Source organism: Bubalus kerabau, chromosome 1 (assembly GCF_029407905.1).
Source record: "Bubalus kerabau isolate K-KA32 ecotype Philippines breed swamp buffalo chromosome 1, PCC_UOA_SB_1v2, whole genome shotgun sequence".
Classification (NCBI taxonomy): domain Eukaryota; kingdom Metazoa; phylum Chordata; class Mammalia; order Artiodactyla; family Bovidae; genus Bubalus; species Bubalus kerabau.
Genome location: NC_073624.1, coordinates 19599370 through 19616636, shown reverse-complemented (window position 1 = coordinate 19616636; position 17267 = coordinate 19599370). Strand labels below are relative to the sequence as shown.

At 44.4% G+C, this 17267-nt stretch overlaps 1 protein-coding gene and 1 pseudogene across 1 annotated transcript in view; both read left to right on the top strand.

Moving 5' to 3' along the window:
- Positions 1 to 4786, top strand: part of LOC129622609 (antigen WC1.1-like) — a 70562-nt pseudogene extending 65776 nt beyond the window's left edge.
- Positions 4787 to 16797: 12011 nt separating this feature from the next.
- LOC129644164 (antigen WC1.1-like) overlaps positions 16798 to 17267 on the top strand; it is a 69205-nt gene continuing 68735 nt past the window's right edge. Inside the window, exon 1 of the mRNA XM_055569629.1 lies at positions 16798 to 16870. Coding sequence (XP_055425604.1) covers positions 16798 to 16870 — 73 coding nt within the window. The remainder of the gene's footprint in view (positions 16871 to 17267) is intronic.

Genomic DNA, 17267 nt, shown 5'->3' with positions numbered 1-17267 from the left:
GTTGCTCCTCATCAGTGAGGTGCGGGTCTCAGGACTGTTTGATGCCCAAGGAGAAGGGATGAGCTGGGTCCTCAGAGGCTGTCCCGGCAGGGCAGCTCCCTGACAATCCCCAGCTTTGCCTCGGGGCCACGCTGGCCGGAGTGGAGTTGTCTTGTCTCAGGATGAGACCTGGAGGAGCCCAGTCACTATTAGTATATTTGTGTCTGAGGCTAGGACACCATCATCCAGAGCCCCCAGAAATGCTGGTACAGGGGGTTTCTCTGTGCCCAGGACCTTCTTCGCACCCTGTTGCCTTGCTTTCCTTAGGGGCCAGACCAGCCTCAAATCCTCTCCCTGGCATCTTCTCCCTGCCTGGGGTCCTCTGCCTCATTCTGGGGTCTCTTCTCTTCCTGGTCCTCATCATCCTGGTGACTCAGCTGCTCAGATGGAGAGCAGAGCTCAGAGATGGGCCGCAGGGGGAACTGGGGACCAGGGAGAGTATGTGCAGGCAGGAGATGGGGCAGGTGTGAGGAGGGGAACCTGGGCCAGGTCTTTGTTCTGAGTCTGTAGAGCTCCACATGCTCCATGCTGAGCTCTAAGGGCTGAACATACAGAGGATTTTAGGACTGGGGTGTGAACTCTCATATGTCATGGCCTCTCCTGTGAGACCAGAAAGAGTCAGGGCTGAGCTGTGGATTCAGGTCAGATGAGGAGAGAAGGTGCCAACATGGTGCACGGGGTAAGAGATGATGCTGAGGTCCAGGCAGCCTCTGTGTGAGCATAGGGGAGATGAAGGTGGGTCTGCTGGATCTGGGTGTCTGGGGCAGAATCTCTGACCTGCTAGGGGATCTCTCAGCCTTATCCAGCTATGAAGATGCTCTTGCTGAAGCTGTGTATGAGGAGCTCGGTTACCTTGTGACTCAGAAGGAGGGTCTTCTGGGCAGCCCAGGTGGGTGTCCCTGCCTGCCTTCCTGGGACCTCTGGTTGTCACCTCCCACTGGCTGTGAACATCTTCTCAGCGTCCACAGACCCCACATGTGCCCCAGGCTTACAAAGGCAGCTCTCCAAAGTGGCAGGATGGCCTCTCAGAGCCCCGTGAGTCCCCAGCCCCCATCTACACTGCAGGATCCAGGTCTGCCCCTTCCCAGCCTTAACACAGGTCCCGTGAGCGTGGGGAGAGTCATTCTGTGTGTTGTGTGATGTTTGTCTCCACTTTAGGCCTCCTGTCAGATGGTGAGGACAACAATGACTCCACATCTACTCCAGGTAATAGAGGTAGACCTGCCTCAGCTGGGCTTTGGGGAGGAGAGTTTCCCTCATAGAGACGAGATGCAAGGGGAACAGTCTTCATTTGATGGACCAGAGGCATCCCTTGTGTCCAGATGGGGTCTGTCCTTCCCTTTCTCTGACTGTTCTGTGATGTCTCACATTGAGGCAGGGCTCTCTGTGTCCAGAATCACAACAGACACACACTGGTTTTAAAAATAATTTCTGTAAAGCACAATTTGTCAAAATACTTGAGTAACGCTCAATGGTAGGAGAGTTACTTTGGAATATATATTTTCAAACAGGAAATATTAAGATGTAAAATCATGTTTTGGTTTATGGACACATCCAAATGAAACATGGTCTTAGAGAAAAAGATCTTTTAAAACAAGGAGTGACTGGTGCCTCTAGCAGCTCAGAAACTCTGGGTCAGAAGGATCCTAGGTATTTCTCAGACCAACCCCCTTATTGTGGTTTCATCTGACCCCTGCTCTGCCCTCAGAAGCGCCAGATCAGAGGACTGTTGCCCTTGGTGAGGATTACGATGATAGTGAAGAGGTACCAGTGACTGGGGCTCCTCCTGACTCTCAGGGGAGTGAGGAGGAAGTGCTCCCAGAGAAGGAAGATGGGATGAGGTCTCAGACAGGCGAGTGGGGAGATTAACTGATCCCCTGTAATCTTCGATCTTTGTCCTGGAAAAGGTGAATTTGAGCTCCTCAATGCCCAGCCTCTGCAGTTTCAAAATATGGGTAATCTCATGCATTTGATGAGCCACCCTAATGGCTCAGATGGTAAAGAATCTAACTGTAATGCAGGAGACCTGGGTTTGATCACTGGCTCAGGAAGAGCCCCTGAAGAAAGGAATGTCTACTCACTCCAGTATTCTTGCCTGGAGAATCCAAGGGACAGAGGAGCCTGGTGGGCTACAGTTCATAGCGTTACAAAGAGTCAGGCACAACTGAGTAACTAACACTTCACTTCTCAACCATATGCCATCTTTAATGCTGTCAGACTCCTTGGGGGGGGAGGTGAGGAATCACTCTACTTTTGGCATTTATGTCCCCATAATGCAACATACATTTTCATTTTATTTGTGATATTTAAAATTTATAGGTTAGGGACTTTTCTGGTAATCCAGTGGTTAGGATTCTACACATTCACTGCTAGGGCCTGGGTTCAATCCCTGGTCAAGGAACTAAGATCCCACAAGCATTGCGTAGTAGTCAAAAGAAATAGATAGCTTATAGATTAATTGAGCATATTTACCAAATCCAAAAGTAGACAAGTGTTTTGATAACATCTCTGTGCTGCCCTGAACGTGAAAGACGGAGATTTTAAAAATGTATTGCAGTATTGAGATTTGTGAGTCATCTGATAATTTAAGATGAGCTCTGTGTATAAAGTTGCAATGGCATGTACAAAGTCTATGGTATATGGTGGCCTTAACATTAAGCCATGTTGGTGGATCATTGACTCGGAGCTGATGGTCAGCTAAGGTCTAATTTCCTCCAGATATTTCAGTTGTCAAGAGAAAACACTCTTTCTCTGGAAGAGAGTATTTATCCATCTGAGGGCCTGTGTGGTCCCTGGGAGGGGCCATCTGTGAATGCACCTGTGATAATCTTTGTGGACATTTGGGAACATGTGTCAAGATAACTAAGAGCAGAGTTTGTTTACAAGTGAGGAACTCAGACTTTCCCTGTGTCCACTCTCCCTCTCATTGTGATTTCACATCTGTCAGCTGTGAGAGGAGAACATTTAAATTTGTTGTTATGCTCTTACTGTTCCTGGGCATCTCTTTGCTAGTGTGTAGCCTGGAAGCAGATCTTCCCAGAGCTCCTGTGTGAGCACAGGTCTCCTGTGATGCAGAATTTCCATATGAACTGAGGCCCCAGAGACCACATGGTGCTGGGAGCCAGCATATTGCATATTGAGTGCATATTGCATATTGAGTGCAGCACTTTCCACAGCATCATCTTTCAGGATCTGGAATAGCTCAACTGGAATTCTATCACTGCCGGGAGCAGGAGCTCCGCCCATGGCAAAGGTCATGAGGAAGGAGGCTCGGCACACGCAAAGGCGGGATCGAGCCTCAGGAGTCCCGCTGGAAATTCTTGAGCATCTACCCCCAAACCAGAGTCTGCCTACTTTCGGCTTTGTGCTCTCACCTACACCTCTGACTTTACGGGGGCTGTCCCCCACTACCTGTCTCTGAAAAAAGAGTTAGCTTACAGCTCCAGTTAATAATTCCTGGGTGTGACAGTGTTTCAACATACAAACTCCTTTGGAAATCCTCTAGCCTGCCTGAACAGGTTTTTCCGGCCACATGTGATTGTTCAGAGTCTCCCAACTGTGAGAGGCAGGAGATGTTCTAAACTGTCTAAACACAGATTCCTTTGAGTAGTTAAAAGATTGATTAGAAATTGTATTGGTGAAGGGTTTTTCACTTTTTGGGCCAATGTTTGCTGCTAAGTCCCCATACTCCTTACCTACTGTGTCCTTGGCAGTGTATTGATTGATATAATGAGTGTATAGAAATGTAAAATTCAGCTTTGTCCAATGCTTTTTTGGAGGCTGGTGCCTGACTTTGGAATAATCACCTTTAGAGAAAGATAAGTTTCTTAAAATGTTAACAGGCCTCCTGGCCAGAAGATGATGTAATTTACCTGAACTTTTGCATATGATAAGTTTGAAAGCCTGGCTTCGATTAGGACCAGGAACTGCTGTCCTTGCATGACTCCACCCCTTCCCCCATTATCCTCTATGCACAACTTTAGGTATAAAAACTACTTTGGAAAATAAAGTGCGGGCCTTGTTCACTGAAACTTGGTCTCCCCATGTCGCTCTCTCTCTCAAATTCTGGCTGAGTCTCCATCTGGAGCACAGAACCTGCCATGCTTGCTAATTATGCCTGGGCTTCTAAGATCTGACCGGGGAGGCCTCAGTGTCTCCTCTCCTTCGGGAGAACGGAAGGATGCCTGCGGCCTACACAAGTGGTGCAAACTTCTTGTCTTGAAGTTTTATTGGTCTCCCTCGTAAACCAAGCTACTCAGCCTCTTTTCTCCACTGAATTTTCCTACTGAGCTATCCTCATTCTATTACTCTTTATATCTTTAATTAATATCTAATTGAAGCTATTGTATCCTTACCCTCGCCGACGCCGTCCCTGCTTCGAACTCCCTGGATCAGCCGGGGCTGGACCCCGGCAACATGGACCAGATCTGAGAGGACGGCCTCGACCCATCCTCACTGTAGCTGGTGTGAAATAGTCTGAGCCTCCCGCCCACACCTGGGTCCCAGGGATGCTCTGTCATCATCACTTGTTTAACAGGCTTCCAACACACTGTCCAGTTCCTTTCTCTCAGTCCTAATTATGCTTCTCTTTGCTCTTTCAGGCTCTTCTCTAAACGTCTCTAGAAAGGAAGCTGATCCTGGGGAAGGAGAACAGAGCCCCTGCCTACTCCAGGGGGAGAAAGGGGACCCTGGGTATGATGATGTTGAACTCAGTGTCCCGGGAACATCCACAGTGGCTTTCCTGTGATGTTGTATTAAATACAAGATGATGCCTCAGATATTCTGCTGCTGCTGCTAAGTCACTTCAGTCGTGTCTGATTCTGTGTGACCCCAAGATGGCAGCCCACCAGGGTCCCCCATCCCTGGGATTCTCCAGGCAAGAACACTGGAGTGGGTTGCCATTTCCTTCTCCAATGCATGAAAGTGAAAAGTGAAAGGGAAGTCACTCAGTCATGTTAGGCTCTTCGTGACCCCATGGACTGCAGCCTACCAGGCTCCTCCGTCCATGAGATTTTCCAAGTAAGAGTACTGGAGTGGGGTGCCATTGCCTTCTCCTCAGATATTCTTTGCCTGTATTTCAATAGAGGCTGACCTGTGATGGTGTTATATGGAAATTGCTCAAAATGAAATATTCTGATTAAAGTAACTTTTTCTTTTGCTTTGTTAATAATTACCAAGTTCCATGTCAAATGCTTTTAGATGGTTGGTCCGCAAACACCATTTTCCTCAAAGGAAATACACGATGAGTGCACTGCCCTATTTTCTCACCTTCTTCAAAGGCTAATGAGACTTTGCCTGGGATCACAAATGCTCCAGGTCACTCTTACTTAGAAAAAGCATCTAAACTTGGTCCACATTCACACTCTCCTTCCTAGCAAGATGAATTTGCCGACCAGAAAATATAGTCAGAACCTTATAGAATTATTTTATTTGGTGGGAATGCTTAGGACTCTAAGCCCTGGAGACAGTATCTCGGTAGCTCTGAGAAAACTGCTCCAAGCAGGCAGGAAGGGAAGTCAGGTTATATAGAAGTTTGCAACAAAGGGAGAGGCAGTCTGAACATCAAAGATCAGGTACCAAGTTAAGGAATTTAGTGTTCTGTTTCTGGGAAGATGCAAGCCTCTGGACTCACTTGATTCAATCCTTCCGTATGCAGCTCAGCTATCTGGGGCCAACCTTGTTTCCTTGCTCCCCTTAAGGAGTGGCAGATGGCTGCTTCTTGCTTTCCCCAGCTCCTCAGCAATCACCATGGGGGGTGGCAGCATCCCCTGGATCAGCTTTGGGAGCCCTCATTCACAACTGGAGGCCAGAAATCATTGATGTCTGTGACATTTCTTGTTTATTGATATGGCAGGAGATATTTTTATTTCACAAACTCACGAAAAAAACCCAATCCTGAACATTCCTGTATGTTCTCCTTGAGATGTCACATCACCTGTTTTAACCTGTTCTTGGTCACCAGACTTGGATGTGGGTTTCAAAGTTGGAGTTTGCTCTTCAGAGAAAAGGGATACAGTTTTCCTTAACCTGCCTAAGTGCTCACGGGCCAGTTAAAACTCTAACTCTACCTAACTACCTCTCCCTTTTTCATATCTCATTCCCTAGGTTACTTTATCTTTTTATTTCTCAAGCAGATATAGACTCCTCCTTGCTCTCTCCCATGTCTAGTCGGTTATCAAATCCTTATGAATCCATTCTTTCCATATCTTCGTACTTTTTCTTAAGGACATTACCATTTCTTGTCTGTCCAATTATCTATCCTTCTGAGTGAATTATATCAGCTCATATCTCTCTCCAATTGATGGATAGCAAATTGTTGCTCACCCACACCCTGTATTCACGTGGGACAAGAGGGCAAGAATGTGGAGACCTAGGCAGAGGGGATCCAGAAGAAGGGATATAGATGGGAAGATCAAGTACGTTTGTCTATTTATGTTTCAAAGATGTGGATGGAGTGATCTGATATGATTGAATTCTTAAAAGAAGTTCAGTTCAGTTCAGTCTCTCAGTTGTGTCCGACTCTTTGTGACCCCATGGACTGCAGCATGCCAGGTTTCCTTGTTTATCACCAACTCCCAGAGCTTACTCAAACTCATGTCCATTGAGTCAGTGATGCCATCCAAACACCTCATCCTCTGTAGTCCCCTTTTCCTCCCACCTTCAATCTTTCCCAGCATCAGGGTCTTTTCCAATGAGTCAGTTCTTCCCATCAGGTGGCCAAAGTATTGGAATTTCAGCTTTAGTATCAGTCCTTCCAAAGAACATTCAGGACTGATTTCCTTTAGGATGGACTGGTTGAATCTCCTTGCTGTCCAGGGACTCTCAAGAGTCTTCTCCAACACCACACTTCAAAAGTATTAATACATCGGCGCTCAGCTTTCTTTATAGTCCAACTCTCACATCCATACATGTCTACTGGAAAAACCATAGCCTTGACTAGACGGACCTTTGTTGGCAAAGCAATGTTTCTGCTTTTTAATATGCTATCTAGGTTGGTCATAGCTTTTCTTCCAAGGAGCAAATGTCTTTTAATTTCATGGCTGCAATCACCATCTGCAGTGATTTTGGAGCCCCCCAAAATAAAGTCAGCCACTGTTTCCCCATCTATTTCCCATAAAAGTGATGGGACCAGAAGCCATGATCTTAGTTTTCTGAATGTTGAGCTTTAAGCCAACTTTTTCACTCTCCTCTTTCCCTTTCATCAAGAGGCTCTTTAGTTCTTCCTCGCTTTCTGCCATAAGGGTGGTGTCATCTGTATATCTGAGGTGATTGATATTTCTCCCAGCAATCTTGATTCCAGCTTGTGCTTCATCCAGTCCAGCATTTCTCATGATGTACTCTGCATATAAGTTAAATGAGCAAGGTGACAATATACAGCCTTGACATACTCCTTTCTGGATTTGGACCCAGGCTGTTGTTCCATGTCCAGTTCTAACTGTTACTTCTTGACCTGCATATAGATTTCTCAGGAAGCAAGTCAGGTTTTCTGATATTCCCATCTCTTGATGAATTAAATCTAGAACTTAAATAAAGAATTTCAGGCTAATAGGCTTCTCTGAAAACACACTGTTTCAAGATTGCTTTAATCTGGTTACTACTGAAAATGTAAATGTGATACTGCTGTGATTCTTCAGGGTAGAGAGAGCTGTCATGTAGGAGTGGCCAAGTATTACATTTCACAACACCCCCCTGCCCCCAATTCCACTGTGGACATGTGGAGAGGCTGCTGAACTAATATAAGACCTGAGAGTGATGGCCTGGTTGTAAGTTGAACCCACCCAGTCCCTGGCTGATGGCTCTGCATGGTGTCCAGTGCTCAGATCTACAGTCACGCTTGTAGTCTTCATAGTTCTAGGCTGTGCTTGGGGATGGGAAGATACCCAGGACTTCTCCCAGGGCAGCTCACCATTGGGAAGTATTCACCATTGGGAAGTAATGAAATAAATGACATATGATGAAAGAAATAAAGTATACCCACCAAGAAGCTCAGTGAACTCCAAAAAAACACAGATAAACAATCAAATTCAGGTAAAGAATATGTGAACAAAATAAGATTAAAAATTATTTATTATAATTATTGTTATTGTTTTTAATGTTTGGCTTTACTGGGTCTTTGTTGCTGCACATGGACTTTCTCTAGTTGTGGCAAGCAGGCACTACTTCTCTTTGTGGACAGCAGGCTTCTCTATGCGGGGGCTTCTCTTGTTTGGAGCACAGGCTCTAGGAGCTCAGGCTTCAGTACTTGCAGAATGCAGGTTCCTGTTTGTGGTTTGTGGGTCCTAGAGCATGGGCTCAGCATTTGTTATGCACGGGCTCTGAGTCACTCCACAGAAATAAATTCATTTTTTTTTTTTAAAAGAGACAGAAATCATAAAAAAAGGAAGCAAACAGGGAGTTTGCTGTTGGTTTAGTGGTTAGGATTCGATCCTTTCACTGCTGTGCCTGGATTCAATTCTGGTCAGAGAACTGAGATCCCTGAAGCTGTGCAATGAGGCAGAAAAAGAGAAGGAATCAAGCAGAAATTCTTTTTAAGATTACAATGAATGAAATGCAACAAAATGGAAAATGCTACAGAAAGCATCAGCAATAGCAGGAGAATCTTTGAGGCAGAAGACAAGAAAATTGAAACTAACCAGCCAGAGGACAAAGAAGAAAAAAGAATGAAAAAAGCATGAAAGAACCTGTGTGAACTATGGGATAACATTCACAGTAACAACCTGCACATTATTGGAGTCCCAGAAGGAGAAGAGAGGGAGAAAGGGATAGAGATTGTACTTAAAGAAATAATACCAGATAAGTTCCACATCTGATAAGATTTATTTTTTTTATTTTTTTATTTTTTAGACATCCAAGTTCATGTAGCTAATAGGTCACTCCTCAGAGTTCATTCAAAATGATTGTCTCCAAGACACATTATTTGTAATCAACACAAAGAGAGAATTTTAGAAGCATCAAGATAAAAGCAAATGCTCACACACAAAAAAATCTCTGAAGAACCTTAAGAATATCAGCAGACTTCTCAGAAGAAAGCTGACAAGCCAAGAGAGAAAGGGATGGTATATTCAAACTGATGAAAGAAAAAAACCTGCAAACCAAGAATACTTTTCTCAGGAAGGTTGTCTTTCAGAAATGAAGATGTGTTACAAACTTTCCCCCAAAACTAACAGTTGAGGGAGTTCACCAACAGAGTTTTGTCTTACAAGATTGCTTAGGGGAGTTCTTAGGTCTCCCACATTGCAGGCAGATGCTTTAACCTCTGAGCCACCAGGGAAACCCAAATGAAGGATACTAATTATTATATTAAAGAAGTGAAAATATACAGCAGACGTGTAAATGTAAATATATAATGCAATTCCGAATATTCTAACACTGAGCATGGTAGTGTGCTAACCAGTTAGCTCTAGTTTACGGGGAGCATTAAAGTAACTATAGAGAAAAATATTTTGTTAGTGATATACAATATAAATACAGATAAATTCTGATATCAAAAGCAGAAAGTATAGGAGAGGATCAAAAGGTAGAGCTTTTGTATGTGATTGAAATTAATTTGTTATCAGTAAAATATAGACTATTGTGTCTTTAAGATATAATGAGCCATGTAACAAAAATGTAAAAACCTACAGTAGATTCACAAAAAGTAGAGAGAGAAAAATCAAAGCACATCATTATCCAAAACGATCAGTTCACAGTTCTAACTGTTGTACAGAAAAGTCAAGTTATCATGGTCTCTGCAGCATCCTTCAGTATCAGCCCCAGAGGACCTTCCTTTTACAAAGTGAAAGTCTAATCAGTCTGCTTGTTATTTTAAGCCAAAGAACTCTATCTGCACCTCATCTCCTTCCTTATGTCATATAGATGGTGTGGCTGTGCTTTTTTAATTGCAAATTTTCTTCTTGTGATGTTCCTGTGTGGTTTTAATTGAAAAACTGCCAAGTGATAAATCATCCAAATACCCTGTCTCCTCTGTTGGGTCTGATTAAGACTTAGTAAGAAGCCACATGTGAGTGTGTTGTGGTTTGTCTTGTGTATCCTCAGAGATAGAGGTTTGCAGTGTTTGTTGTGATGTATCTGGTGGTGATATGCACCTTCTTTTTTGAAAATCAAATTTTGGCCTGTTAATTGCTGAAAACATTTATCTTTAAAACAAAAATGTCAATTAGCTAAATAATGTCCCCAAAAATAGTTCTTCATAGTTAAGATAATTTCTCTTAAATATCTAGCATAGTGCCATTCAATCATTCAGTAAACCTTAGATGAGCATCTATTAACTTATAGAGAGTGGAAATACAGAGCTTATACTCAGGTACAGGCCTCACTCCAATCCTGGGCCCTGGAAGGGCCTCAGCAGATGCCTGTAGCCTATAGGAGCCTTGGGTAGCATGTCCAGATGGGGAAGGATTTGATGATAAGGAAAAGAGAATCTATTCACAGACTTTAAGATGTTAAAGAAGGAGCACATTTTGCTATATTTCCAATGTTCTTAGGCTGGTCCTCAGACTGGACTCAGATGCACCAATGCTCCATGTGCAATAGAGCATCAGGTCATGGAGTTCAAGTCTGAGCAACCACTCAGCCTTTGAACTCTGAGTGCCATTCCAGTGGCACTAATCTTGGATGTAAGCGGCTTAAGAATGACCACCCACAAGAACTCAATAGCTCTGGAGTTGGCAATTACATCAACTCTGAACAGAGGTGGATTAATCATGAAGCTAACAAAGCTTCACCTTCACAGCCTCTCCTAACTCCTGCCCCTTCCAAGTCCTGTGAGGGGAGCCCTAGGGCTGTGCTCATAAGAATATAGGTTTTGAATGTGCCATTTTCTTGAGTTGAGGGGGAAAATTCAGTAAAATTATTTCTTAACTAAAGGTGAAGTAGTTAATTATCTGCATGGAGCACTAAACTCAGGAATCAGATGTGTTCAGGAAATCAAAAAAAAAAAACTTACGGGGCTTAGAAATACATGCTGCCTTTTCATTAGTATAGGATTGGTAGAAGGCAAAAACAGGATCAAAGATGATGGATAGGCTAACTCAGAGTAAAGAAGAGCTGTTTAAGGATGAATGTCAAGATGCCAAGAGACAAATTCGGGAGACTGAGCCTGACTGTCAGCACAGAGTGATGTAAAGGGAACAGGAGATGCACCAGGGGCGGGTGCTCTTAAACAGGACTTAGATCTAGGTGTTGGTCAATTAGAAATGGCGACTGAGAAACAACCAAGCCCAACAGAGGAAGCAAGGTGAGATCAGAGGGAGTAGCTTAAGACGAAGACACAGAAGGAAGAGGAGATCTAGGAAAGGACCTGCTTCATGTGACAGGTTCTGTCTTCAAGTCTTCTTTCTCCTTGGTATCCATCAGAAGAGACTCTGTTCTGCTGCTGGAAAAAGTGACCCCCAAATCTCAGGGGCAACACACACACACACATACACACACACACACACACACATATACAAATGAACACATACTTATGTACTCATAATCAGACACACACATACACACACACTCATCACAACCTACAGACGTCTGTGGTCTGTGAGGCTCTCGCACGTGCACCATCTGGAACATGCAGCCTCTGGGGCAGGAAAAAGAGAGAGACTAGAGAGTCACACTTGGGCTTTTCCTGCCTCCACTCAGAAGTGACACAGGTGCCACCGCCCACGTTTCATTGGCCACAATGAGGCACCGGGGAGTAGAAATACAGCTATTTGACGAGTATTACTGTCTATCCACGTCCTTCAGTGGAACTCCTGAGAGCAGTGCTGTCAGTTTTTTCTCTCCTTGGAGAAGCTTCTGAGGTACAGCTTTGTGCAGAGATTGAACGTGATCTGACCCTCTCGGAGTGGAATTTGAAGGCATTTTCTATCTGGCTCCTTTGGTGTGTCTCTGACTCCTTACTCCACTTCAGCTTGTTCGAATGGGATTAATCAGATTTGTGTCTCCCCTGCCCTTCTTCCTTCCCCACTCAGTATCACTAACTGCAGGGTGATATTTGTTAAGCTCTTTCTATGTGTCTTTACTTGACCTTATGGAGGCATTGAAGAACAAGACACAATACTTGCTCCCAAAAAACACCACTTAGAGACAAAAAGAAAGTTTTTACAGATTAATAGACACAGCAGTAATTCTGAACTGGAAGAATTAGAAAGCGTTCACGGAAGTGACAACTCTGTGCTTTTAAAAATAAAGGAAGTTATACATATTTTCTTTCTGTAGTGGGCTTGAAAATGTGTCCTCTAGATTCAAATATGCATAAATGTAATATTCGCTATTTTTATAACTGATTTCATCTCGTGCAGTAGCAAGGGGTGTTTACATGGACTGAAAGTTCCGTGAAGTTAGCATAGACTCTCCCATTTAAAATTTGTCCCCCAAGTTAGCTTGGATTTATGTTAATAATTATCTTGTCAAATCCAGTTCAAGCTCCCTGCTAAGACTGCTTTTCCTCTATTTCAGGAAGCATCTTCTTGTTTCTCCTCCCACAGATGGTGTCTGGGGTGGGAGGGCTTCTTCCTTTCCAACAGCAGCAGGGAAGGGCCCTTGGTCGGCTTGCTCACCACTTAGAATATGCTTGTCTTTGATTTAGTGGCTTTGATCTGCGCTGGTTTCTGGGTATTTGATGTTGCACTATGGAGGAGTGAATGAGGCCAATTCAGTGCCATACTCTTTGTTTGATGTTGCCAGTAATATACTGTAAAGGGTTGAAAAGATATGATGGGTTGGACCTCAGTCAGCTCATGACCAGCTTATGACCAAGCTCATCACATGCCCTTGTGTAGAAGTTGTCTTTAGTAAAGAAGCCTTTACAAATCTTGGTCCAGCCATGCAAGGAACACGGATGGTGAGGTGGGTCACCAGTACTTTGGTGTAACAGCTCAATTGATTGTTTCCTTTGAGGGTCATATAGTTCTTTTTTAATTCAAAAATAATTTTGTATATTAGTCCCTCTGATTGGTCCCAAAAATGTCCCTCTACCAAGGATATTTAATTATTAACTTTCCTAGCAAAGAGATTGCTGAACCTCTGAAACCTCCATATTTTATGGTGATTTGGGAATAATAATGCTACATATTGTATTGCTTTACAATCCATAAGACTGAATAAACAGTTAGTCTAAGTTAAAGAACAGGATTGTTCCTGCTCTTTACTTCTGCACTTCTAATTCAATAAAGAGCTGTTAAACTAAAATTTTTTATAACAAAATTTCTTCCTGTTACAGTTATGTGTGGTTTGAACTGAAAATACGCCAAATGGTAAATATATAAACATCCGGACCACATGGCCATATCTGATTAAGACCAGAATAGGAAGCTTCACGGTGTTCACCTGTCAGTGTGCTGAGGTTTGTCTTCTTTATCTTCAGATACATAAAGACGCAGTGTTTATACATGTTTAGAACTGGCTCTCTCAGCACTGCTCTTGGAATAGGGCTAGCCTTGTTTCTGGTATTTCAATTTACTGCATTCATTGTAGAAAAGTGTAGAAGTTAACCAATACATAGCTTATACCATTTAATCATATTGAAATATCATTACAAGTGACACAACTTGCATTGTGCTGTTAAGTCCTCACATCAAGTTAAATTATATCTCAAAAGATTTCTTTGGGTTGAAATGATTTGTGTAAAATACCTGGCTGATATTCATTCATTCAGGTATACAATAGACATCATTTAGGATTTTTAATTAACAGGCATCGGTGATAAGGAGGTGAATTAGACCCAGAACTTTACCAAGTCTATTTATAAAGTAAAATTAGCAAGTAAACAACTTAATTCATGAGGTTCACAGTTGATAAGGTCGAGGTTCATGAGCAGTAGAACCTCTCTCTGGGGCACAGAGAGAAGGGGCGATGTGTGGAAGACTCACAACTCTGGCCCCAATCACCATCACAGCATGTGGTTCCTGGGAGAGTTCTGACAGCTCCAGTCAAGGCTCCAGGTAACAGAATTAAATTCCTGTTCTAGAGTCCTGGGATTCCTGGGATGGGATGGACAGAGGGGCCCTAATATTGCTTCTCCGCAAAGATGATGTACTATTGTTGACTAGTTATATCTCTTACTAATGCCAACTCATTTAATTCTAACCAAAACTCTGTCATCTATACACAAGTATAACTCTTCTTTTACAGACAAAGCCACTATACAGAGAGTGTAAGGATCCTGTTCAAGGTCATACACACGGTATGTGACTGAGCTCTGAGTCAGGCAGGCAGACTGGTTCCTGAGCCTGTTCTGACCCCTGAAGTTCATGTGAACAAGTTTAGTGTCCTCCCTAAAGCTTTCCTCCTTGAAATCTTGGATGAGATGGGACACTGAGATTTCCTTATGTGTCAGAGAAGATAAACCTTCATCAGAGGGTGAGTTGGTCCATGTTGACCTGCATCCCCAGCTCTGGGGTAGAGGGTGTTGTCTGGACACAGCCTGCCAGCCCTGGGTTAACCCCTCCTTCCAGCCCACTCCATCCTTGTAACAGGGTATGGAGTTCATAACAGTATTTCACTTGTGAGATCTCAATCCTGAGGTGAGACCATGTGTACCTGGTTCACTAAACACATCCCTGTGTCATCCTGTGGGAGGAATGACTGGACTCCAGGAAGCATGTCCTGTGTTCTAGGTGTTTGTCTGGTGGTTTCTGGTGATGCTGCAGAGTCCATAACTGGGTAAGGAATGGTGACTCTGGGACCCAGGGGGAGTACAGCATCGACTCTAGTGACTGAGCAGATCCTGTTTCTACTCCAGTCCCTGAGTTTATATTCTGATTTTGATATTTATAATCAGTTGTTATCACCACTGTTTTAAGCATCCAGAGGAGATGGGGTTCATGTACAGATGGAGGCTTGGAAGTCAGAGGAATATAGGGCAAATAAGTGACTATTGTAAAATAATGGATTAATATTAGCATATTTAGAGGGAGAAAAGCATATGTTCAATTGAACTTTCTCCATTTTTATTTACCTGAGTCTCAAGGACAGAGAAGCTATGTCTGCTGACCAGGATGAGGTGTTCTCCCAGTGGGGATGTGACAGAGCTGCGGACTGGTCCACAGCTGCCCTCAGGTGTGGGAGGGGAAGGGTGTGAAGCCGTTTCTGAGCTCTGGTGGGGACTCTGGGGCATGTGTGTCACAGGTGGGTCCTTCCCACATTTGTGCTGAAATGATGAGAGTCAGGGTGACGGGGCCTCAGGGTGGGTTTGTGTGGACCACAGAGGGGCATCATGGGGATCTTGAGCCTGAGGGAGTATGAGGAATGAAAGCAGTATGTTAGTGACCTTGAATTTCAATGGGGGAGCTCTATCTTGCATCACTTATGGCCCTACTCAATCTCTATACTCATCCCTGGGCTACTTTCTGGGAAGCATCTGGGAGCTTCTCTGATCAGTGGAAACAGAACAAGGCAGCAATGGCCACACTGGACATCAGTCCCTTCTGCTTGGCTCTGTGCACCCAATCTACCTGGGCTTCCATTCTTGCTGCCACCTTTCCTCTTAGACTCAGAAGAGGTTCTGTTTTCTGCTTCACTCGCCTCTTCTTTGCCCCTTGCATGCAGCCACTGTGCAGCAGAATACTTTCTATTTATCCTTCTGTCTGAGGGCAGTTGCTTTAAATTATATTTTACATCTTCTTTAGTTATGGCTTATAATACAAGGGTGTTCTGAATCTTATAAAACCAAACTCTCAATATGCAAAGAGGGACAGTGTGAAGTTTAGAAAACCCAAATCTTTCTAAGTTATATATTTTCTTCTCTTAGATCCCCAAATTCTATTTTGGCAGGCTAGAGTTGAATGATAACTTCTACTTTCTCTTTGTTTCCTGTAACAGCAATCTCTTTCTTTCTTGAAGCATCATTTGTTGACTAGCTGAGAGGGATATTTCACATAAAATTAATGAAATAAAGGGAAAGGGACTTAGCATGTCTGAAAATCCCTTATAGGGCTTCCCAGGTGGCTCAGCAATAAAGAACCTGCCTGCTAATGCAGGAGACACAGGAGACGTGGGTTCAATGCCTGGGTTGAGACGATCCCCTCAAGAAGGAAATGGCAACCCAGTCCAGTATTCTTGCCTAGGAAATCCTGTGGACAGAGGATCCTGGCAGATTACAATTCAGGGGTCACAAAAAGTAGGACACAACTGAGCATACATGCACCTTCTCTGGGACCCAATCTCCGGATCATTCTGTGAGGAGAAGACCTGCAATCTCATCCACTCAACTTAATGGTTCCCTCCCCACCTTCTCCACGGTCATCTGTGAATTCCTGAAATCCTTGTCCTCATTTTCTGCTGGCCCAAGAAATGTTCTTGTGCTTGAAGCTTTCTTGTAGTACTCTGCTTGATCCTGAGCTCAGTGCTGGGGAAGATCAATGCTTGATACCACCAAAGTTATTCTCCGTGGTCCGGTGAACTCCACAACCTGACCCTGCAAGATTTTACAGTTCTTGGGGATTGGCCAAGGTAATCAGAGGAAAGACTTTTCTACTCCAGCCCTGGTCAGGGGGCCCTGCTCTCAGGACCACGGAAGCAGGAGGTCAAAGGACCGTGTTGCTCATATAAGGAGATGTTGAACATTCAGAAGCTCATTGGTGTCTGAGCTGCAGAAAGTGGCAGATGCAGCCTCCGATAGTGCCTGAAATGGTGAGAGGTGTCGCTATTGGCTCCCAGGAGGGAGGGTGTAAGGGGTGGTCTATATAGACCCCGGTCGGCACCCTGACGCCTCCTCACAGGCTGATCCTGCAGCTGGGACTGTGACCTTGAGGACGTGGGGTCAGGATGGCTGTGGGCAGACACCTCTCCCTGTGGGGATTCTGTGTCCTCCTCCTCGGCACCGTGGTGGGTGGTCAAGGTAAGAGCTGCCCCTCTGCCTTGGGTCCACACCAGGCAGTGCATACCTTGGTGAAGGGAAAGGTGTCTGTAGCTGTGGAGCTGAACCTCAGTGTTTTTGACCAAAAAGGGGCCACGCTGACTGTGAATACTTGTCCATCTCCTGTGGGGGTCCACTGCTAGTTGTGGCAGATTTTACAGAGCAGTGAGGTTTGCTCTGGACCGAGCTGGGTCAGCCTGAGTCCCCTCCACTCCCTCAGGGAGCTTCTAGGGCCCAGTGGCTCCCAGTGTGTGGAAGCTCCAGCTACTGACCTCAACTGGGACTCTGGGCTGTTCCCACATGCTCCACGTGCCTGGTGTTTGAGCACTGCCCCTGGATCCCCATGTTTCCTGTGTGTATGCTCCTGTAGGCTCTGTGT